This window comes from Arachis ipaensis, chromosome B9 (genome assembly GCF_059453495.1).
Source record: "Arachis ipaensis isolate K30076 ecotype BB chromosome B9, ASM5945349v1, whole genome shotgun sequence".
NCBI lineage: Eukaryota > Viridiplantae > Streptophyta > Magnoliopsida > Fabales > Fabaceae > Arachis > Arachis ipaensis.
The window spans coordinates 155,376,273-155,399,300 of record NC_142444.1 but is presented as its reverse complement, the minus strand read 5'-3'; the positions used below and the strand labels follow the sequence as shown (position 1 = coordinate 155,399,300).

The 23,028-nt window shown below is 35.0% G+C and overlaps 3 protein-coding genes and 1 pseudogene across 7 annotated transcripts; 2 read left to right on the top strand and 2 right to left on the bottom strand.

Annotated features, from left to right (window-relative positions):
• The first annotated feature begins 492 nt into the window (after positions 1-492).
• LOC107617060 (DNAJ heat shock N-terminal domain-containing protein) lies at positions 493-3,925 on the top strand. The gene is made up of 4 exons (XM_088498049.1): positions 493-1,394; positions 1,753-1,935; positions 2,680-2,768; positions 3,380-3,925. Exons 1-3 carry the CDS (start codon positions 735-737, stop codon positions 2,701-2,703), a joined length of 867 nt encoding a protein of 288 aa, XP_088354175.1. The 5' UTR covers positions 493-734; the 3' UTR covers positions 2,704-2,768; positions 3,380-3,925.
• A 748-nt stretch (positions 3,926-4,673) lies between these two features.
• Positions 4,674-15,677, top strand: LOC107617061 (transportin 1). Of its 4 annotated transcripts, none has more exons than XM_021110967.2 (30): positions 4,674-4,827; positions 5,100-5,340; positions 5,781-6,068; positions 6,637-6,726; positions 6,817-6,894; positions 6,993-7,073; positions 7,413-7,463; positions 7,906-7,991; positions 8,091-8,157; positions 8,246-8,302; positions 8,431-8,460; positions 8,545-8,604; positions 8,719-8,832; positions 9,142-9,255; positions 10,008-10,106; positions 10,437-10,562; positions 10,665-10,739; positions 10,923-10,994; positions 11,160-11,270; positions 11,935-12,018; positions 12,129-12,236; positions 12,502-12,603; positions 12,804-12,866; positions 12,956-13,030; positions 13,716-13,787; positions 13,861-13,985; positions 14,397-14,448; positions 14,528-14,596; positions 14,680-14,739; positions 15,005-15,677. In XM_021110967.2, exons 2-30 carry the CDS (start codon positions 5,158-5,160, stop codon positions 15,086-15,088), a joined length of 2,676 nt encoding a protein of 891 aa, XP_020966626.1. In that variant the 5' UTR covers positions 4,674-4,827; positions 5,100-5,157; the 3' UTR covers positions 15,089-15,677. The 4 variants fall into 4 exon arrangements, with proteins under 4 accessions (XP_020966626.1, XP_088354174.1, XP_016174370.1 ...); XM_088498048.1 differs by having other exon boundaries at positions 4,692-4,840; positions 6,826-6,894; XM_016318884.3 differs by having other exon boundaries at positions 4,692-4,840.
• Positions 15,678-16,042: 365 nt separating this feature from the next.
• Positions 16,043-17,753, bottom strand: LOC107616964 (serine/threonine protein phosphatase 2A 57 kDa regulatory subunit B' beta isoform-like). The gene is made up of 2 exons (XM_016318820.3): positions 16,559-17,753; positions 16,043-16,487 (listed from the first exon to the last, which is right to left on the bottom strand). The coding sequence occupies exons 1-2, from the start codon at positions 17,591-17,593 to the stop codon at positions 16,149-16,151; spliced, it is 1,374 nt and encodes a 457-aa protein (XP_016174306.1). The 5' UTR covers positions 17,594-17,753; the 3' UTR covers positions 16,043-16,148.
• Positions 17,754-20,432: 2,679 nt separating this feature from the next.
• Positions 20,433-22,446, bottom strand: LOC107616815 (putative polyamine transporter At1g31830 pseudogene; annotated as a pseudogene). The gene is made up of 2 exons (XR_015899777.1): positions 22,379-22,446; positions 20,433-22,042 (listed from the first exon to the last, which is right to left on the bottom strand). The product of XR_015899777.1 is annotated as a putative polyamine transporter At1g31830 pseudogene (transcript).
• Between the last annotated feature and the right edge of the window lie 582 nt (positions 22,447-23,028).

The following is a 23,028-nucleotide window of genomic DNA, read 5'->3' as shown; positions in this document are numbered from 1 at the left end:
TTTCACTTAGATTGTTTCTTTCTGTTTGTGTTAATGTACTCGCATGGAACGGAATTCAAACGGCTTATGCCCAAGCTTCTTAAAATTTGGACACTGAAGACTGCTTTAGAATGGAAATGGAGTGTGAATTTTAGAATTTACATTATCATGGGAAAAAAGCAGAAAAGAATCGTTAACAAATTTAGATTGATATTGAATAATAGTTAACAAAATTAATATGGGCTCTAAAGTTGTAGATATGTAGAATTCTACAAAATGGTTCAATAGGGTGAATTTCAGCGTTTATTTTTCTAGATATTGGTAAAACTCTGGTATAATACCCAGTTATTTTATGGTGTTTTTCAAATTATGGAAGGGACGGAATGAAATTCAATAATTGAGTGTAATATGGACATGGTTAAAAATGACTAAAATCTAGTGATTATAGGGAGACCAAAATTGTTAATAGCGATTTTGAGAGTTCAAAATCTCACGAGACAGCTTGAAAGTAATGTGACAATTCATGATTTTCTAGGTGCCAAAATCGCTATTTGTAACTTTTAGATATATTCCACATTTTTGTGACGCAAAATACATCTGTCGACGTAGTTTATTTGACTGTCGTATTCTTCGTAACCCCAACTGGCCAACTCACAAACGAACCCCAATAGGGTTAGGGTTTGGAGCTCCGTTAGGGTTTGCAAAAGCAGAGAAACCCACATTCCATCAGAGAATCCGCTCGGGAATCGGCAACAATGGACGCAAACGTGGACCACTACCATGTGCTGGGGCTTCCATCGGGCGAAGAAGGCGCCAAACTCACCGAAAAGGACATCTCAAAAGCTTACAGGAACAAGGCGCGTGAGCTTCACCCTGACAAGAGACCCGACGACCCCAACGCCCACTCCGATTTCCAGAACCTCAAAGCTTCCTACGAGATTCTCAAGGACGATAAGGCTCGCAAGTTATTCGATGATCTCTTGCGCGTTAAGCGCGACCAGCAGCGCCGCCAGGAGCAGCGCGACGGTAAGCGCCGCAAGATGGTCTCCGATCTCGAGCAGAGGGAACGCGATGCCTTTGCTCCTGATCCTGCCGCGAAGGCCAGGGAAGAGGAGGAGAGGATCGCGAGGCAGCTCAAGGAAGAGATTGCGAGGATTAGGGCTATGCTTGCGAAGAAAGGGGCGCCGGAAGCTGCTGCTTCTCCGGCGGCTAAGAAGACGGAGGCGAAGAGTGGCGGTGTTGGGTTGGAACATGAGAAGATTCTGAAGGTTTCGTGGGAGAAAACGGGCGAGGATTATTCGGCGAGTAAGCTGAGGGAGTTGTTTAGCAAGTTTGGTGAAGTGGAAGATGTGGTCATCAAGGGTGGTAAGAAGAAGGGTTCTGCTCTTGTTGTCATGGCCAATAAAGAAGGAGCTGTAAGTTTCTATTCCATTGATCAAGTTTCTTTCTTTCTTTTCTTAAAATGTTTTGGAATACTTCTAATTGTGATTAGAGAAGAGTTAGAGTATGAAGAATTCATGGGGAATTGTGAGAAAAAGACCTCATGATTGATCCATGTATGTTGGGAGGTATAAGCCTTGATTGTTGTTGCTGTTTCTTTTTTTGTGTGTTCCAATCTCTCTCTCTCTCTCTCTCTCTCGTGTGGAAATTTATTGTAGTTTTTATTTTTAGATAGTGTTTAACGGCTTGAATGTTGTTTGCTTTCTGTTTATGTTTTAATGCTTGTATTATTTATTTATTTATTTTCTTGTCTGTAATTCCTGCTCTACTCAGGTTAATGCAACAGGAAGTATGATTGGTCACCTCGCTAATCCATTGCTGGTCGTACCGCTCAAACCCATAACCAAAGCAGATTCTTCAAGTGCACCAAAGGCCGTGGAAGTTGATAGAATCAATAATCTGGTTGGGGCTGGGCATCAAGCTTTCGAGAATTCTGTTCTTCAGAAACTGCAGAAGGTCTGGCATTTTCATTCTCATTGTTCATTTGAATTGTGGTAGACTCTGGGATTTCTTCTATTTAGCTACTACTAGCATGTATTTCATCTACTGAGTTGCAACTTACAACTTCTTGAGTGGATATTGTCGTCTAAGATTCTATTTTATGGTCTGTGTTTTGAAGTCTCTAGTAACTGATGCTGTTGTGGAATTTATAGTAGTTTTCTTTTAAGTGGTTTTGGTTACTTGAATAATGGATTGCTTCATTGATTGATCCTTTATCTGGTCTCCTAAATTTGGTGTTTGCTTGCTTTCATCATTGTAATTGCTAGTCGGTATATGTGAAGACATAACTAATGCTACCATGGATATTGTTTTTTGAAGTTCTTAGCTTGACTGCCTGAAGCTTTTATTAGGCTTAACCTGAGAATTACAGCTCTTATGATGTTTCATAAATGGGTTTTCTGGTGATAAAATCTTATATTTCACACGTGTCTTTAATTTAATTTTATCAGGAGTTGCCATTGTACTGCTATTGACTATTGAAATTCCATTGAATTTTATCCTAAAAAAGATGTGATGAATGCTGATAAATAGCTTCGATGTAGAATTCTTCAAGCTTGGTGTTATATGTAGCCTGGATGACTGGATGCATTTCCTTTAGTTTTGTTCAGTTACCTGCTTTTCTATGCATTGTGTGCTCAGTGTCTCATAAATGCTTTTCTATGCATTTCCTTACTGGTATCGACATATTTCTGTATGCAGGCTGCGGAGAAACAAAAAGGATGATTTTGGATGTTAAACTTTGGGAATGGACTGTATGGCTCATGGTCATCCTGAACTCTAAACTTTAGGTACTGAACTACAGTTATCGCGATACAATGATGTATCATTTGTTGATATGTCAACATGCAACATTGTATCTAGATAGGCCGAATGTGGAAAAATACACCATAACAACCATAAAGAACACTTGTACTGTTTTAGCTTAGCCGAATGGCAAATTGGCAATACTATATTCAGTTGTTTTCATATGAATTGAGATGTGTAAAAGGATTAGTGAATTTCTCTGTCCAAAATCAAAATATTTACTTTTTGTTGTATTTTTGGAATTGGGAACTGTTGATTGCTCTAAATTAAATAGCATGATAGATTATGCACTGCAGAAACAGAAGCTATGCTATTCTGTGATTTGCGTTTACTGCATGCACTCTATTGATTAAACCTTCTATTGTGAACATTACCAATATAAGGGAACTGTGCCTAATAGCTAACCTTCTCATCTTATTTCTTAAACATTACGAATATATGTTTAATATATCTGGTTGTTTTCTGTCTCTTCTTTTGGGGATTTTTTTTCCCTATCAATGTTAAAGCACAATAGGGGGAAAAAAAGGTTTGACAAGCAGTGCATATTTTGGTAACTGATTCATTAACTGATGTATTCTACTTGATTGATTCTCAGGACTATGCAACCTATGGTGATATAATTCAAGGAATTTTCCTTTTAATGAAACCATAAACTTAAAGAGTTTTTGAAGCAGCTGTGGTTTTTTTTTCATGTTTGAGTCCATGACTCATGCTGTTGCTGCTGGGATGTGAACAGAAAGCAATTGCCGGTACATACAAAATCAGGGTCCTGCATCTTTCATGGTGATTTGTATGTTGGTGTCATTCCACTGTCTTTATTCAACAGTACATTGGGAATGGAGCTTAAAAGAGATTTAAAAGAATGGTATCAACATGGTGGACAAAGATGTTATGAAATGTACCTATGACAGTCGACATGGAATTGGAAGAAAAATATCCATTGATGATGATGGTTCTCTTACTCCCGATTTCCGAGAACAAGCAATAAGTTGTATTGACAGAGTGGGGTCTCTCGATAGAATAGTGCCTTTTGCTCCAAACGTTGTAATGCATGTTCAACTCTGTATATTCCATGTTTTAGTGTTGTTCATAGTGAATGATTACCGTTGCCTTTAATCAAGACACTTACTTCTTTTACCAATGAGTTAGTTACTTGTTTGTGTGGGGACTATCAATTTGATTTTAATTTCTTTATTTTCCATTTAGCTGAGACTCGGTTTCTATGGTGATTATTACAAAATAGTGATGCTCATGGATAAGTGTTTTTATAACTTCTTTTTCCGTGTTTTTGCAGTACAAAAATTTTTGGAGAGCATAGAAATTTATTGATATAGCACAAAACATAATACAAATTTATTAATATAGTACAGAAAGTTTTGATTTTGCATAGTACATAAATTTTTGCCGCAAACAGATTTTATTAGTTAAGTGAGTCAATGTTATAAATATGTAGTCTTTTAAAAATTGTTGCATACCAAAATTTTTGTGATATGGAGAAGGCTATGACAACGATATCGAAGGAGGAGTTAGAAGGAGAAGGGGAAGAAGTAGCAGCATGAAGAGGCAGCTGCGTCCGCACAGCGCGTTTGGATGCCTAGCTTGACTGATTACAAAAGTATTATAATGATCCATAAAGCCTTGATTTTGGGTGCCGACATCATTAATTATTATACCAGTTAATAAAGCCTTGATTTTGGGTATTGAATTTGGTCTTTAGCCCTCTGGATCATGTAACACACGTTGCTCACAATAACGATATATCTACTGCCCCGTAAGGTTTGTGAATGAGTGCCACAGTATCATTCTTAATGTTAATATTCACTCAAGAATCAAGATCTAGCCAGCATAGATAGAATAGAATATATATACTAAAATAATTCTGATAGCATATATAATATTATTTTTTGTGACAAGGATGAAGCAATTATTGATGGGCATATGAAAGCCCAAACAAAGAAGCAATGAAGCAAAGTGAAGGGCTCCATACCAAAATAACACAAAAACATAATGGAGCTTCGATAATTGAGAGACCGAAAGAAAGAGGTACTAGTAACCAGTAAGTAACTAAGTATAGTAGTAAGTGTTGTAGTAATAGTAGTAGTAGCCAGAGAATAAGAGAGTGATAGACCCTGATCTGACCCCTCTTCTTTGCTGGCAGAAACAAAAAGGTTTTGAGATTATTTTTGTGTTTTGCAACAAACAAAACAAGCGAAAGGGGTGGCGTTGCGTTTTATTTAAAAACTCGTGTCGTTTTTCTGCCCTCGTTTTTGCGTTGCGTTGCGCCAGCTAATTCCTCTTCCATTCCTTCTCCGCAGCCTCCACCAAACGCCACCACCGCGCCGCCCTCCCCGTTCTCTCCTTATTCCGGTAGCGATGGCGGCGACTGCCACGTGGCAGCCACAGGAGCAAGGGTTCAAGGAGATCTGCGGCCTCCTCGAGCAGCAGATTTCGCATTCTTCTTCCGCTGACAAGGCTCAGATTTGGCAGCACCTTCAGCACTACTCTCAGTTCCCCGACTTCAACAATTACCTCGCCTTCATCTTCTCTCGTGCTGAGGTTTCCATCAATTCTCACTTCTCAGCTCTTTTTTTTTAAATTTAATTTTTTGGTGTTAACTATGGTTTTTGTTTCCAATGCTCAGCTGGACTCAGTTCTAATTTTTGTGGTGCTTAATTTCGCATTGGTATTGAAAATACTAGGGTTTATTGTATTGTTTCTTTTGTGACCTTTTATCTTTTTTTGAATGATTCGTTGCTTTTTTTTTATGCCTTCAATTTTGACTGGTGGATGCACTTTGGATTTCACTGATATGCTTTGATTTTGGTGTGAATGGATGATGAGGATCGCCTGCTGTTGTTTTTGGGATGAGGGAACTTTTATATATGTTTGTGATGGCATAGGCTGTTTGTGTTGGAATCTTTTCAATTTGAACGTTCTAAATAAGCTCTAGTAGCGTTGGAACTCGTTGATGAATGTGATTATTTGGTTTTCAATAGGGAACATCAGTGGAGGTTAGGCAAGCTGCGGGTCTTTATCTGAAGAATAACCTCAGAAGCACATATAAATCGTTGCTACCTGCATACCAACAGTATGTGAAATCCGAGTTGCTGCCGTGTCTTGGAGCAGCAGATAGGCACATAAGGTCCACTGCTGGAACTATTATTAGTGTTGTCGTTCAATTAGGTGGAGTTTCAGGCTGGCCTGAATTGTTGCAAGCCCTTGTAACTTGCTTGGACAGTAATGATTTGAGTCACATGGAAGGTGCAATGGATGCATTATCCAAGGTATGTTCTTCATTTTAGATTCAGGATAATGTATCTTCAAAAAAAATTGAGGTATTTCTATTGTGTAGTTACCAGAAGTTGGACTTCAGTGAAACTATAGAGATGATTTAGTCATTTTTGAAGAATCTAAGAATGACTTTGTTATAGTCTAAACTGACCAAAAGTTGGACATCAGTGAAACTGAAGAGATGAAAAGTGTAAATAAAACCTATAACTAAAGTGAGAGTATGTCCATCCAGTTTCTCTTTAGCTGATCATTTTCCTTCCTGCTACCCATAATGTTGAATCACATATGAGATTTAGTCTTAGAAGCTTGATAACAGAGATGTCCTGTCATTTCTTGAGATTTCCTGCAAATTAAGTTCTTGCAATTTTGCCTTCAGCTTTTCATTTTTGCTATAGGCTAATGCCATACATAAAATTAGAATATTAAACTTGTGAGCAGAGAGGTTGTGTATGTACTGACTACTGAGTTTTTAACTAGTTGGAGATGTTCCAGTTTCAGCAACTAATACCTCAAATTTCATAAACATTTATATCCAATAACACCTGTGTCTGTCCGTTGCAGATCTGTGAGGATATTCCCCAAGTACTTGATGCTGAAGTACCTGGGTTAGCAGAGCGCCCTATTAACATATTTCTCCCCAGATTATTTCGGGTAACATCAGTATTTTATTCTTTATGTTTTGTTTTTGTGTACTTTCTGTACCTTTATCCTCAATCCTCTTATTTACCCTTTTTTTAATAGTTTTTCCAGTCACCTCATGCTTCATTAAGAAAGCTGTCATTGGGTTCTGTAAATCAATACATTATGTTAATGCCTACTGTAAGTATATTAAGAGACTTTATCACCTCAGTTATGTGGTTATTAAATATAGTATTGGTGTTTAAAATTGTATTAATGATCTAATCACTCTTTTATAGGCCTTGTACGTATCCATGGACCAATATCTCCAAGGTTTATTTATCCTTTCAAATGACCCTAATTCTGAAGTGCGGAAATTGGTTAGTTCTTACCAAAGATATATATTTTAATTTTTCAATTTCGTTATTGCTGAATTATCTAATGCTTCCTCTCTATCCAGTATATTTTTGTTTGTCATCAACTTTCACTCTGTTTGCTGCATATTCTACTTTGTTGTATGTGAATTTTATATTTATGACCAAGGAGTGTCAAGACTAGCACTAGACCCTGTTAATTTTTTTTTATGTTGCTATCCTTTTAATTTTTTACTGCTTATTGCAAGGAGTTGTTTGATTTTTTCTCTTATTTGTTGTGGATTTTTACTGTTACTGATCAATGTTAGAAACAATGAATCAATCCGAGTTTACATTGATGTTCAGGTTTGTGCAGCGTTTGTCCAGCTAATTGAAGTTCGTCCATCTTTCTTAGAGGTGAGCATCTTGTTTTGATTCCCTGAAGTTTTACTAGCTAAATAAGAATATGTTAGAAGATAACGTGGGGAATTTGTTATTTGCTTAAAATTTATGAGTGTTAACGTAGCATTTATGAGACTTCACTTAATATATTAAACTTTTGGGGTAGGTGTTATATGACAGAAATAATGTATTTCATTTGGAAAGGTTAATGTCTAACTATGTAGCCATGTTTTTACATTCTTATGTTGCATCTATGCTTTATTTTCCTTAAGTACATTTCTAATCTTCTCTTCGTCTCAGTGATATTCTTCTTTTATCAAAAGATACAAAAATTCACCCCACTTGAACAAGCAAGGACTAAATGTCTTGCCTATAGCCAGATGTTTTCCACTTTTCCTTAAAATTAATACTACCTGTATCATCTCCTTTTCTGATACAATTGTCCTCTGCACTGCAGCCACATTTAAGGAATGTGATTGAGTACATGTTGCAAGTCAACAAGGACACAGATGATGAAGTCGCCCTTGAAGCCTGTGAATTCTGGTACTCTTTTATTTGTGGTTGTTATTTTCTCAAGTAAATTTCTGCCCTTTAAATATTTGGACGTTTGGTTCCTTTTCTTTTTAACAATTCATATTGCAGGTCTGCATATTGTGACGCTCAACTGCCACCTGAAAATTTACGAGAATTCTTGCCTCGTTTAATTCCGGTAAAAGTGGTTACACTTGTTTCCTTAATAACTGCTTTACTGCCTGTCTTTGAGTTTGGTCATTAACTTTATCTGTTGCATCATGTAGATTTTGTTGTCAAACATGGCTTATGCAGATGACGACGAATCTCTTGTTGAAGCTGAGGTTCTCTCCTTTCCTTCTCATTAATAAGTCTTTTTTCTCAATATATTAAAGAACGATTTTTGGTTAACTTTATCATTCTTTTTGCCATGGATTAGTTTTTATTTCTACTTTTTTTTGTTTCCTTTTAGGAAGAAGGATCTCAACCAGATCGAGACCAGGTATAATTGCTTATTGATTGAGTTACCGGATCTTCTTTGGTTTGAAACTATCTTTTTTCCTCATTTAATGGGTTAATATCACAGGATCTTAAACCGCGATTTCATGTATCAAGGTTTCATGGATCAGATGAAATCGATGATGATGTACGTTTTATCTGATTCTTCACTTTCCTTTTCTCGGTATTTGATTAATATTTTCAATTCTAACTCTACATTTCCCTCATCTAAATATGTATTTTCTTTCTCTCATGTTTACAGGATGATGACGTTGTCAATACATGGAATCTACGGAAATGCAGTGCTGCCGCTCTAGATATTCTCTCAAATGTGTTTGGAGATGAGATCCTTCCAACTTTGATGCCTATTGTTCAGGTTATATACATCTTGTCATCGTGATTTTGGAACAGGTTCAAATTCTCATAATGGCTAGAGAATGAGTTGTCCTGCTAAACTGGTAGTCATCAATCCAGAATATGCATGATGTAATAAATCCAATATGAAAGTAATTATGTATGTGAGATATTGATAGCCACCACTTTTGTTGGTTAGTCTCTATGTGGACATCGTAGTAACTAATAGAGTTACTTCTTGACGTGGAGGCACTATTTTAGTAATTCTGTACAATGTATGACTCCATTCTGAGATATACTAAGTTGGCAAAGAATATGTGGCTATGTGCAGGCCAAGTTGTCAACTGGTGGTGATGATGCTTGGAAAGAAAGGGAAGCTGCTGTCTTGGCTCTTGGGGCGATAGGAGAGGGTTGCATCAATGGTCTTTATCCTCATTTGGCTGAGGTATTCTGTTGTTTGGTTCTGATGACTTTAATCCTTGGCAGAATACTTTGTTTGAAGTTTGATTAAATCATGCTATCATCAGTTTGTGTAATTTTTGTTTCAATACTTTGGTAGTGTTTGGATTGTCTCTGAGATAGAAATACAGACACAAATGGATAATTTTTTGTTTCTACTTTTAGAAAGTATAGTAAATATAAGAATTTGGACAGAAAAAGTGTCTTTGTCCCTATATCCACAACCGAATGAGCTTATGAGTCCAATGTTTCTGTATTTTCTGTCTACAGTATTTGTAGCTTACTGTTGTTTCGATAGGTTGTCTCCTGACTTGCTGACTAAGACTTTTGCTGCATTCTAGATAAATTTACCCTCTTAGCAGAGCTGCTCCTATCCAAAAACTAAAAATTACAACTTGCACTCTGAAAAACTCTTTGTGCTGTTGTTTCTTCTTTCATGCTACCTGATTTACACACAATTATGCTGCTGTGTGTGAGTTTCTGTATGTTAGTTTTCTGAATTTTATTCATTTGCTAAAAAGAGGTAAAACATTTTTTTGATGCTGGTTAAATTCCAGCTCTTAACTGGCATTCATATCTGATGTCTGATGGACCCTTGTTTTATTTTATGATCTAATTTATTTATTTCTTATGCTTATTCACTCATGAAAGCTTTTCAATTTATTCTCTTAAGTTTATCACTTATTTCTTGCTCACTGATGCAAAGCATTAAAATAATTCATTATACTGCATTTGTAGATTGTGGCATTTCTAATCCCCCTTCTTGATGATAAGTTTCCTTTGATACGAAGTATTTCATGCTGGACACTCTCTCGGTTTAGCAAATTTATTGTTCAGGTATGAATAAGTTTCTGTTCCCTCCCCTGCAGTTACCCAACTCTGTTCCTTGGCACTTTTTATTATTGTTATTATTATCAATTATCATTATTATTATTATTATTATAGTTAAATAGTTTCTGGATTGAAATCAGAAAACTACTTTCTACAAGGATCCTTAAGTGCTATTGGTTAGCCAACTTATTAAAAAATAGAAACAAGATGAATACTTGGCGAATTGATATCCAATGTTTGTTGATACATAAATGGATAGATATAATGGAACCTGTTATATGTGTATTTAGTTGTTATTTTTCTTATTGTTTGAATTCTTACATGTGCCTATGTTAGGGTATTGGACACCCAAAAGGCTATGACCAATTTGATAGTGTTCTTATGGGTCTTCTTCGAAGAATTTTGGATGATAATAAGCGGGTGCAAGAGGCTGCTTGTTCAGCTTTTGCAACACTTGAAGAGGTTCTGACTACAATATCTGTTTGTTTTCGCCTAATGAATCATATTCAGTTATCCAATTTACTTAATTTTATGTATGACCCACATTTGGTTTACTTCAAACAGGAGGCTGCAGAAGAGTTGGCACCACGATTAGAAATTATATTGAAGCACCTGATGCTAGCGTTTGGGAAATATCAGGTTATTTTCTGACATTCGTCTTTTCATTGCAATGACGATACACAATTCTTGTTTACGTTTCTTGCAAACTGAACTTCATTGGGATGAACACCACTTAATTGTTACTGTATCGTATCACTTTCCTCTTCTCATCGCATGCATGCTCATACATCTTCAATTGTGATTTCTTGTTCTAAACTTTAGAGACGAAATCTCAGAATTGTATATGATGCCATTGGAACTCTAGCTGAAGCTGTTGGTGGGGAGCTGAATCAGGTATGTTATTTTTAATAGCTTCCCATGGAAGGATAAGCAACCTTCGCTAAGTAGAAGTTTCTCTTTTTCTCTTAGATTATTTTTCTTAATTTATTATCGAGATATTTGAATTCTTGTGTGTCTAATGCATTTCCATATGAACTTGCTTCTTTCCTTGTTTTGCAGCCTGTTTATCTTGACATTCTCATGCCACCATTAATAGAGAAATGGCAGCAACTTTCAAATTCAGACAAAGATCTCTTTCCTCTCTTGGAATGCTTTACATCTATAGCACATGTATGCACCCCACTTTTTCTTATGTTTTATTTGTTAGGAGATGTCTTATCTCGTCTATGATATGTACTTTGAAAACATTTATTTCACATTTTGATGTCTCGGTATAGGTCTTCTGTTTTCTGTCAATTTTGTAACTTCTACGGTATGCTTTGATTTCCAGTTCTCACATGCATCTCTGAATATTTTCATGATTTGGTTGTAATAAATCAAAATAATTAAATTGGCAATTTCAGTACTTTCCTTTACTGCCATCATTACTAGCATGATCCAAGCAGCTTCAGAATTACAATTTTTGGTTTAAGTTTCAGTTGCTTTGAAAGTTGTGGCCACATTTGATTCATCTTATTAGTGCTATTTATGTTGATAATAAGCTCCAGTATTACACCTTTGCTTTTTGCATACAAGGTTCTACTACAGTCAACTTAATGATATGGTTTCTGCTGCATTTTATAATGATTTATTTCTCATACTGAAAGTTTAGTCCATATATTTTGTCTAAATATGTGTTTTCTGCTAGAAGTTGTAAGATATCATTCTCAAGAGCTATTTATACCTGCTTTAAGGAAATTTTCCTATAATTCTTAAAGGTTTATATGGGATATCTTTGTGGCATCAATGCATTTCCTTGCATCTGATATAAATTATTGTGTTTTGTTTGGAACAGGCATTGGGCACAGGATTCTCTCAATTTGCTGAACCAGTATTTAAGAGGTGCATAAATATAATCCAGACCCAACAATTTGCAAAGGTTATGGTCGCTTTGATTGATTCAATCAATTAATATTCAGTTTAATGTGAAGGTAATGGGTGCGATTTATATTTTCTCCTAACATGTCCAGTGTATACTTCTATTTTCAGGCTGATCCTGTTGCAGCTGGTGTTCAGTATGACAAGGAGTTCATTGTATGCTCTCTTGATCTGCTATCAGGACTAGCAGAGGGTCTTGGCAGTGGAATAGAGAGTCTGGTAACCATGAAAAAATCTATATATTGCTGAATTACTTCTGTAAATTTATTACAAAAACAGCCATATACATGGCGCCAATATGATATAGTGCTTTTTAGATATTTAACTTCACCTGTTCACTTCTTGTTCTGAGCATCAGGATTTACATTCAAAATAATTATGTTATTTTGTAATCTTGTTTCAGTTTTTAATGATCAGAAATTCTGCATCTTCTGGACTTTCCCATCTTATGCTGTTTGACACCTTGACATGTACACTTCTGCAGGTTTCACAATGTTCCTTGAGGGACCTACTTCTGCATTGCTGTGTGGATGACGCTCCTGATGTTCGACAAAGTGCCTTTGCATTGCTTGGAGACCTTGCTCGAGTAAGACCTTTGCATTACTCAAGCTACCAACAGGATTGGCTTTTTGGTCCTTATATTTTGTTTGACACACTTGAAAGGCTCAAATTATCTTCTTTATTATTATTAGTATTATTATTTTTTAAAAAAGGGTTGTTGGTTGGGATGGAACAGTTTTATTCTGTATCTTTGTTGACGATATTATTCTACTGTAATTTGATTAGGTATGCCCAATTCATTTGCACCCTCGTTTGTCTGAGTTTCTTGAGGCTGCAGCCAAGCAGCTGGTATGTGTATTTCTGGTATTAGTTTAGGGTTCAGCTGAGTGGTTGTATTTTTTCAATTATTTTACTAATGTACTATGTTATCTATACAGGAAATTTCTAAGGTTAAAGAGGCTATTTCAGTAGCAAATAATGCATGCTGGGCTATTGGAGAACTTGCAGTTAAGGTATGCTAATGTTATATGCTACACTCTAACTAAAGTTTGTAGAACTGTATCGTAGCTGGAATCTAATTGGCTTAGTCAGAGTTATGTGCATAATGTAGTTTTAAACTGTTTGTTTCAAAAGCCAATTAGGACAAATGGCTCTGCTCTTTGTGACTGCTATTTGGCTGTTATCTTTAATTTTCCACTTATGTATTTTTGTCTTATGAAATTTCATAGCAATATGATTGTTTTAGTTCTGGAGAGTATTTCAATTTATTTATATATTTAATAGGCATTTTTTAGATGGTTGGGATTATCTAGGTCCTGTCAGAGTTTTATGCATTCACTAAATTTTCTGTGATATGCGACAATTTCGGAAAGCATGTTATTTATCTAAACTGACCAAGAGTTGAATGGCACTCTTGTTAGACATTAGCCTTTGGATATCTTTGAAGAAATCACTATTGCTCCAGCTCCTTGTTTTGGAATAGATTCCTATAACTTGGCATTGGAGTCTCAGCTCAAATATTCTGCAAATTTTGTTATCTGATATTTATGTCTATGTGGTTTCTTTTTTCGACCATGAGTTTCCATTTTTTGTTTCTGATACTCTGTTATTAGAGTGAATAGCTTTTGACATTAATTATTTCATAGTTATTTATCTTTTAGATAGATCTGTTGACATAAATTATGATCTTTATGTCAGGTTCGTCAGGAAGTTTCTCCCATTGTTTTAACTGTAATTTCATGCCTTGTCCCAATTCTTCAGCATGCAGAGGTAATTTTCTAATCATACTCTTTAATAAACCTTGCATTCATGTATAGTTTCTGATTGTCTTCTTGTTTATTAGGGACTCAACAAGTCACTCATAGAAAACAGCGCAATAACACTAGGGAGGCTTGCATGGGTCTGTCCAGAACTTGTATCTCCACATATGGAGCATTTCATGCAACCTTGGTGCACTGCTCTGTCAATGTAAGTCATTGAAATTCCGTTGCCCATGACTTGCATCCATGATCCCCCTAACAAATATCTTTTGTTTTTTCTGTGTGCTATAACTTTAACTGACAAAGGTGTAATCACTATATAGAGAATATAGATGCTATGGTTGTATTTCTTTCTTGAGCTGGGCATTTAGCTTTATTTGTTTGTCTTAAGATCTGATATTGAATTATTGATGCTTTAGAAACTGGTAAATGGTGGCACCTTGGTCCTTTCTTGATATATAGTTTCTTGGTATATAGAGCGCCACAACATATAAAAGAGAGTAAAAGTGTGTCTACAGAATATCTTTACTTTAGGAATTGGGCATGCTTTTGCTTAATTTTCCACTGTTTCTCTGTAAGATATCATGTTTGTTGATTTAGCTCCCTGGATTTGTTGCAGGATACGGGATGATGTTGAGAAAGAAGACGCTTTTAGAGGTCTATGTGCTATGGTATGTTCCTCCTATTTGCAGTGAATGTTTTACATGTAGATTGCGAAAGTTAATATTTGAGCTCTCTGTTTGTTTTCAGGTCAAAGCTAATCCTTCTGGAGCTCTAAGTTCACTTGTGAATATGTGTACAGCCATAGCAAGTTGGCATGTATGTATTGCATGCTAATCTTAAAATTCAAAGTTTTCCAGGGTTTCTGGGTGTGTATAATAAAACTCTATTTCTTTCTGTAGGAAATAAGGAGTGAAGATTTACACAATGAAGTCTGCCAGGTTTTGCATGGATATAAACAGGTTAGTGTTGCGTATCTGAAAAGAACCCATCTGCTTAGGAATAAATTCATGGAAGCTGCAGTTTTTATTTTATAAAAAATGAAGATATAAATTTATGGAGTAGCACTTTTCACCATCTTGGTAGAGTTCTTTGTCTGTGGCCCTCTGGTGTAAAATTTGCTATTTTTAACAGTTTCATTCTTTAATCCTGATTTCCTAAATGGAATTTACATATCAAGAGGATATGAACTAACTGGTAAGGAATGTTCCATCTTATATGCTATAGATGCTGCGTAACGGAGCATGGGACCAGTGTATGTCTGCTTTGGAGCCCCCGATAAAAGAAAAGCTTTCGAAATATCAAGTATAATTTACGTCTGCATTGACATTGTTGGTCGTGTGTTGTCGAGCTATATATTGCTGTCATGAATCATGTTAAGCAGGAGCTTATTCTCAGTCCAAGTTTTCAGTCAGGGGTCTCAGTATTTATACAATTCGTTTTGAGGTTTGATGATTATTGCCGTTTCGAAGGCCTTGAAGACCTCATTGGATGGTGTTTCCCACGGGAAATGTACAGGGGATGACTTTCAACCTTTCGGAAATGCTTGATTCTTTGTTGTCTTTATAGTTAAAAGCCTTAATTAAAAAAGGCTAGGATTTTTACTAGACCCTCGTGTTCGTCATCACAGTTTTTCAAATGTTTTAGTTTGAGTTAATAGGTTTTCTTTTGTGCCTTTGTTACACAGTTTTGTACCACCAAAGAGAGGAGGGGGATGGGGCTTAAGAGGAGAGGGTTGGGGGGTTATTATGTGATCTGGCTACAGTAGTTTTCAACGTCTTTAGTTATTACATTTTTTGTAATGTGTAACTCAATTTGAAAAAGATTTCAGCTGTGTTGCCTTAGGCAACTCAGCATTTGATTTTTGATTTGAGACAATAAATATCTGAACTTATGTATATACTTCGTTGAACAATTTTTAACCTTCAGCGAAGAGGACCAAAATTTTGACATTAGAGATTGAATTTTGTGTCACGTAACTGAATAAGTATTATGTACTAAATAGCTTAATTTCTCTTGTTCAATGGACCATAATCATGTGATTTATATTGTGACTATATGATTTCATTTGATAACAGCAATTGTATTGAAATTGGATCAAAAGATAAATCTACTAGACTGTAAAGTTTATTTAACCGTTTTTGTATCTGTGGACAGGATTTTTCTGTTTCTAGAGAGGGATCATTGGAAAATTGTGAAAACTGAGAATGAATACCATCTTTCTTTGTATACTATTATGTGAAAAAAATAGAGGAATGAGAATGATTAGAAAAAAACTCAAAAAAGAAATTCTCACGTTGCTAGCACGAGTCAAAAGTTGTATATTATGTTTACATAATAAAAGTGGGTTTTGGCAGCACAAAGTTGCATACTAGTGAGAGACACATATAGAACGTTGTGGATTGAGAAATTTGTTCTTTGCAGCTTCCAATTCTAGGATCTCCCATCTCTTTTTTCTCCTGATATCAAGTTGGTGTGCCTCTGCTTGTTTATTTTGCATGTCAATGAGACCCTTTGTATAAAGTTCTGGGTCCATCTCTTCCAGCATCACCTTCACACTTTCTGTTAATTGCCTTACATTCTTGCTCCAGTGCCACTTGAGGTTCCTCTCCATCCCCTCTACTATCACCGGAAACACTTCCACCATCCCAATTGTCGCCATCTTCACAAACTGTTCGTTGTTCCATACATACAGCGCTCGCTCTGCCACCTATACAACATTCATTCATTAGCAAAAAACATTGGAACAACACCAAGTAATATGTAGTTTGTGGATCAAACCTGTGAATTCCAGCTGTTAATGCATTTAGTAATCTGTGTACAGAATGGCAAGGCCAACTTCCTATACTGATCAGGGTCAATATTGTCAACAAGATCCTCCAACTCCCCAATGAACAAGATCTCTTTTTGAGTGTTGGTTACAGGCCAATACCTGAGGATCCCTCTAACAACAACTGCACCAAGCATTGGCTCCTTCTGCACAAACTGCGAAACGCAATAAGCGAGTTGCCTATGGTACACCTGCATCCCCTTTGTCTTATGCAGGGGAATCAGAACTCTCATCAAGAACAGCTTGTGCTCTTCCTTGAGTGGCACGGTAAATCCATTTATGATGGTTCCCCATATCTCAAGCAACTCTGCAATCCCCGGATGCCTTTCTATCTCGAAAACATGGTTCAGCAACACATCTTTCATTGACTTCCTCATGAAGGAACGATCCGTGATGAATTTTGTGTATATCTTGTGGTAAACATTCTTCAAGCTCTCGCGTTCCCTCGGATCTTCTGATTGGAAGAGTGATAGGAGCTTGAGGAGGAAAGACTGATCCATGTACACTCTCAAGGCTTCATAGTCTATGGTGATGACAAGCCTGAGCAGAATTTCGTATACTATTTGGAGATGTGACCAAACTGGTGAGAATATGGAGACAGGATCTTCGTCGTCGGCGAGTTCACAGACGGAAGAAGAGGAAGAGGAGGAAGAAGAAGAACAAGAAGGGTTGTTGGCAGGTGGAGGGAGTGGCCTAAAGAGATTAGCTTGAATCATTGAGATCAATGGGGCCAAGATTCTGTGCTGCAATGGCTTCTTGGAAGATTTGAGTATGGAAATGATCCTTGAAAGTTGGATCCTCTTGGAATCTCTTTGTGCTGGAGATTCAAGAGGGTCAGTGAAGGTGAAGACAAAGGTGCAGTAAGAGATAGCAGAGAGAAGATCTTCATTCATGGGTGAAGTTGGAGAGTGTTGAATAATGGGGAAGAGAGGCTTCTCTTGCACAAACAAGTCATGGAGTGTCTTTGAGTTTCTCAAGCTACCCATCTTTTCTGATGGATGAACCCAATGTTCTTGCTTTCTTCTTTTATCACCTCAAAGAACCTTCATTCTTGAAACCTTGCTTTTAATATAATGACTTGGTTCTTTCTGTTTCTATGCAAAAGCCTCGGAAACTCCGGTAATGTAATCAGGCCATATGGACTGTGAAATCTTAGGTTAGTTTTATTTTATATATATATATATATTTTGGTATAGATGTAAGTCTAAAATTTCATCGTTAAATCCATGTAATAAAAGTAGTGCAATTTATAAATAATAAAGATAGACCCATTAGTATGCATTTCTAAATATAGGATTTGTATCCTCTCTAAAATGAAAAGAATTAATAAAGAGATAAGGTGAGAGTTAATTGCTATTAAATTTGTAAATTTGTGAATCCTACTGTCTTAATTTAAAGATGATTTAATATTTATTTTTTTACTTTATCAATTTTCTTACTTTATAGGAATTCAAATGTAATGTGTTAGGTTTTATGTTAACAAAAAATACTGCTGCAATAAAAATAAATTTTTTTTATATCAAATATAAGTTAGGTTTACATGACGCATGCTTATGCGTTTCGAACAAAAAATAGAGTCCAATTCCTTAAGAAATTAATTACCTACTATTAGAAGTAACAAACAAATTAACCTGACTTATATTTTTATCTATGATATTACAAAAAAATAATGGTTAACCTAATTAGCAAGTTACTCTTTTAGTAGGGGTGTACATGGGCCGAGCCATATCGGGTTTGGCTTAATCTAGACCCGGTCTAAAATATAGATCGTGTCTAAACTTTAGATTCTAACTCGATCCTAGACCCGATGAAACCTACGCACTTTCGGACCGGGTGAAAACTGGGTAAAAACCGAGTGAAAACCGAATTTTTAGTATGTAAAAATCACTTAATCTCCAACTATTATTTCACAATTCACATAGTAAAATTCACTTAAAAAAATACAACAAGAATCAATCCTTCTCTAAAATTAAAGCATAACCATAATCAATACTAATATTGTCTAATAACATCAAATATTTAAATAAATACAAATAACACAATATTATGCATTAATCTAAAGTCTTATGCATTTTAAACATAAAACATTAACTTATAATCTTATAATGACTAATAACACAAAATATTAAGGTTTACAATATTTAAATTCCACATGAGAATAGTAATCATCCATCACTAATAACACAAAATATTAATTGTGTATGATGACCGGGCCACCGGGTCGAATTCGGGTGACCCGAGCTATGGCCCGGACCCGACCCAAAATAATAACCGAGTCTATTTTTGAGACCCTTACCCGACCCTAAACCCGATAAAATCACACTAAATTAACCCCTAAAGTGTTCGGGACCAGACCGGGTCTTCGCGTCGGGTCGGGCCATGTACACCCCTACCTTTTAGATACGAATTATTGATATAAAATATAATAAATAAAGAGTTAAAATGTGTTTAACCTAATTTAGTATTTAAATACGAAAAAAGTTTAAGAGCTAGCAGAATTTATTGTTTTTAGACAGCACTTTTAGTTATAGTTCAATTTCTTTAGTTTAATTATCTAATAACATATTTTTAACTATAATTTTAAGCATTATTAACACGGTTGATAAAAAATAATAAATTCTAATAATTCTCCAACATTCTTATTTAAATATTTAGAGCCCTCATCATTCATCAACAAGGCTGTGGCATTTTTCAAAGAGGAGTTGAACAAGAGACAAACCTGCTTATAAATGTATTCATCAGCCACAAGAATAGACACCTGAAATTATTCTCTCACTTAGAGAATGGAGAGATTTTAACGATCTTGTTTCCATTGAGAATATGTTGTTCCCATAATGAAAAGGACACAAATATTTCTAGTGCTTATTAGCTCACGAATCCTAGTTGTTTCTTTGTCTATGTATAATGAAAAACAATGGATCTAAATCCAAGAATTGAGAGTAGCAATGCTTTAAAACTCTTAATTCAAGAATCAAGAATGATGTATTGGGTAAATATAAAAGCAGGCACTAAGCCGGAATTTGAATAAATAAGAGTGAACACAAGACTTGATAATTACTTAGTAGATCGTAAACTACTATGAAGTCAAAACTTGATAATTAGATCACATCCAAATTTAATATTTAATAATAGTTAGAGAAACTTTGTGCACCCAAATTGACATGTAATTTTATATGTTTGTTTTAAACTTAAGATTGTATTAGTGTTGTAATGCACATAATACAAGTATTTAGTGCTACAGAATTAGTAATTCAATTTGCTAATAATATATAAATAATATTGGATATTATAAAATATAAAAAAATTAAATATTATATTTGAGTAAAAAAATTTAAACCTTTATTAGAATTAGAATGGAGTTTAAATTTAGTATGTCCATTACTATCCCTAAACATAGAAAGAAGGAGCCACTCACATAAAGACATTAAAATATTTTTTAAAAATATTTTTTAATAATTAAAATTTAATACATGTAATTGATTAAATCGTATTATTTTTATTAAAATTAGACCGGACAAATCGATTTGACTAAAAAATTGATAAACCAAATTTTAAATTGGTCTAAATTAATATTTTTTATTTTTTTATAAAAGAATGACTACAATACTCTTATTATAAAAATAACTAATATATATATATTGAGAACTCTAAATCCCAACCCCTCTCTTCTCTCTATGCCGTCATAGTTTCTTTTTTAATATATATATTTTAGTTATTTTTTTATAATAAGAATATTATAATAATTTTTTTAAAAAAAATATTAATTTAAATCAGTTCAAGATTTGATTTACTGATTTTTCGATCAAACTAATTTATCTGGAATAATTTTGACAAAAATAACACAGTTTAATCGATTATATATATAGAGAATTTTAATTATTAGAAAACGTCTTAAAAAAAGACGTTTTAAGCGTTTTTATCGGAGTGACTCCCAAAATATATGAATACTAAGAGACAGAAAATAACAAAAAAAACTTGACATTTTTACAAACAATGGTTGATATGTAAATAAAACTAGTGTAAGGTGGTTTGAATATCTGGAAGATCAGAATTAACAGAGAATTCAAGCCATCTTTTGTGCTCCACATATTTCAAACAAGGCCTCAACACAAGCCCTACCATCACAGCTGAAATGCTGATAACAAAAACCTTGAATGTTGTAAATGCCAAAACCACAAATATTAGCAATGATGGCACCAAACACATCAAAATTGCTCCTTTACTCCCAACAGGCACCTTATAAGGCCTATTGAGAGTTGGAAACTTCATCCTCAACTTCACAAATGCAACAAGCTCCATAAGCATGCCAAAACAGTACAAGAAGTTCTCAGCAGCAACAATTTCTTGGAAGCTCAACCATGAAAGCAAGATCACCCCAGAAGCTGAGAACAGAATCCCAATAAGGGGTGTCCCAAAACTTGATCTTTTTGCAAAGAACTCAGGAAGCATTCCCCTTTCTGCCATCCCAAGAAGCTGGAATGAGTCACTACTCATCTCAGCCATAAACATTCCCATATTTGACAATGCAGATGCTGCTTGCACCCAAATTCTCAACCAAACTCCTCCAATCGATCTTGCAACATCCGAGAAGTAACCATCGGACCATAACTCGGGGTTCACCGGAACGGCGCCGGTACCAATCAAAAGAGGAAAAAGGTATCCAAAGACAACCAACAACACAGCATAGAATAGTGCTCTTGGGAGAGTTTTTTCAGGATCATCCACTTCTCCTGCCAAAGTACTAATTGAGTCCCAATAGTTCAAATTCCAGAACAATGTGTTCAAGTACAAACCCCAATTCACATTCTTCAAATCCACCATGATCCACCTTCTTGGCTTCAATCTTGGAACTGCTATAACTCCCATAACCATGAAAGGAAGCAGCGAAAAGATTCCGAGAAATATAGCAATCCAACCCACAATTGTTAAACCTCTATAGTTCATGTAAGTGAGTGCTAAAGTTAAGATTAACACTGCTATGATTCTTGGAAAACCAGATTCCAAAGCTGGAATAGCTGATTTGAGATAATCCAAGAACAAAACTGGGTATAAAGCATTGTCAATGACACCACTTAGCCATTTCATCCAACCCAATTGGAAACCCCAATAAGGACCCAATGCAGATGAAACCCAAACTACATAGCCACCATTTTCTGGAAACATTGTTCCCATTTCTGCAGTGATTAGTGCCTCAGGAACACTCCATATAAATGGGAACACCAAGAAACCAATGAGTGCTAACAATGGACCAGCTGCTCTTACTGTGTCTTCCACACCAAAGGGTCCACCTGATACCTCATAGAAGATCAAGAAGATTAGTGGTATGATTGGAACCTTCTGGAACTTCTCTAGATTTACACTGGAACCTTCTCCTCCTAGAGCTACATATTCAATAGAACCATTGGACTCCATTTCATGTGACATTTGTTACAACTCTGCAGCAAAATTCATAGAAATCAAGCTATAGTAAGAAAAGGAACCTAGTTTTTTCAAACTAAAGAAGCTCATTCCCACTTTGAATTTCACACAAATTTAGTAACTATTTAACAGATTCATGTATTCACCATAAGACTTAACATTTGAACATATACTGATTTATGTTCTACACTTCTACATTGTCTCTCTCTCTCTCCCAATCTTGTGCAAGAAAATTAGAGAACAGAAAAGAGAATACATATTACAGAATTTCATTCTTAAGCATATTGTTCTGATAAAATTAACACTGTAAAACAAAAGAAAAGAAAAAAGAAGTAAGAGTACATTGAATTCACCTTTTCATCCGTTGCATGAAAAAGAGAACAACATAAATGATCCGATGAGATAAAAGAGAAAAGGTGTTACTAAACAAAAGAGATGTTAATGCATGTAATGTAAGATAATGACTAACTAAACACGTGTCAAGATATTAATTAGCAAGGTATGAGTAAGCATAACACTTTAATGTGGTTCGGAATCTGAAAAGTTTTCATCTTTGTCTTGTTCCGACAACCCCACAACCATGATCATGAAAATTATGCCAAGTTAGCTACAAGTGTTGGAATGTAATTTCATTTTGTTTAATATGTAATATTCAAATATTAGTTTAATTGGATATCATTGTCACTTTTGGTGATTAGGGGTGAATAAAAAGAGATTTAATTTGCAAATCCAATACGAATTTTGCATATAATATCCGATTAGCAGAATTGTTGCTAATTTATCGTAGCTAGAGATAAAGATATTTATATGAGTAAGATTAAGAATAAAAAAGAAAATTATCAATTATGTAACAAATTGAGAAATAATATATATTATTAATTATTAAAATAAAAAATATGTCAAATATTTTATATAATTAAAAAATATTAAAAAATTAATTTATATTTTGAATTATTATAATTTATTTATAAAATACTTTATATTTTATATATATGTCGTATTT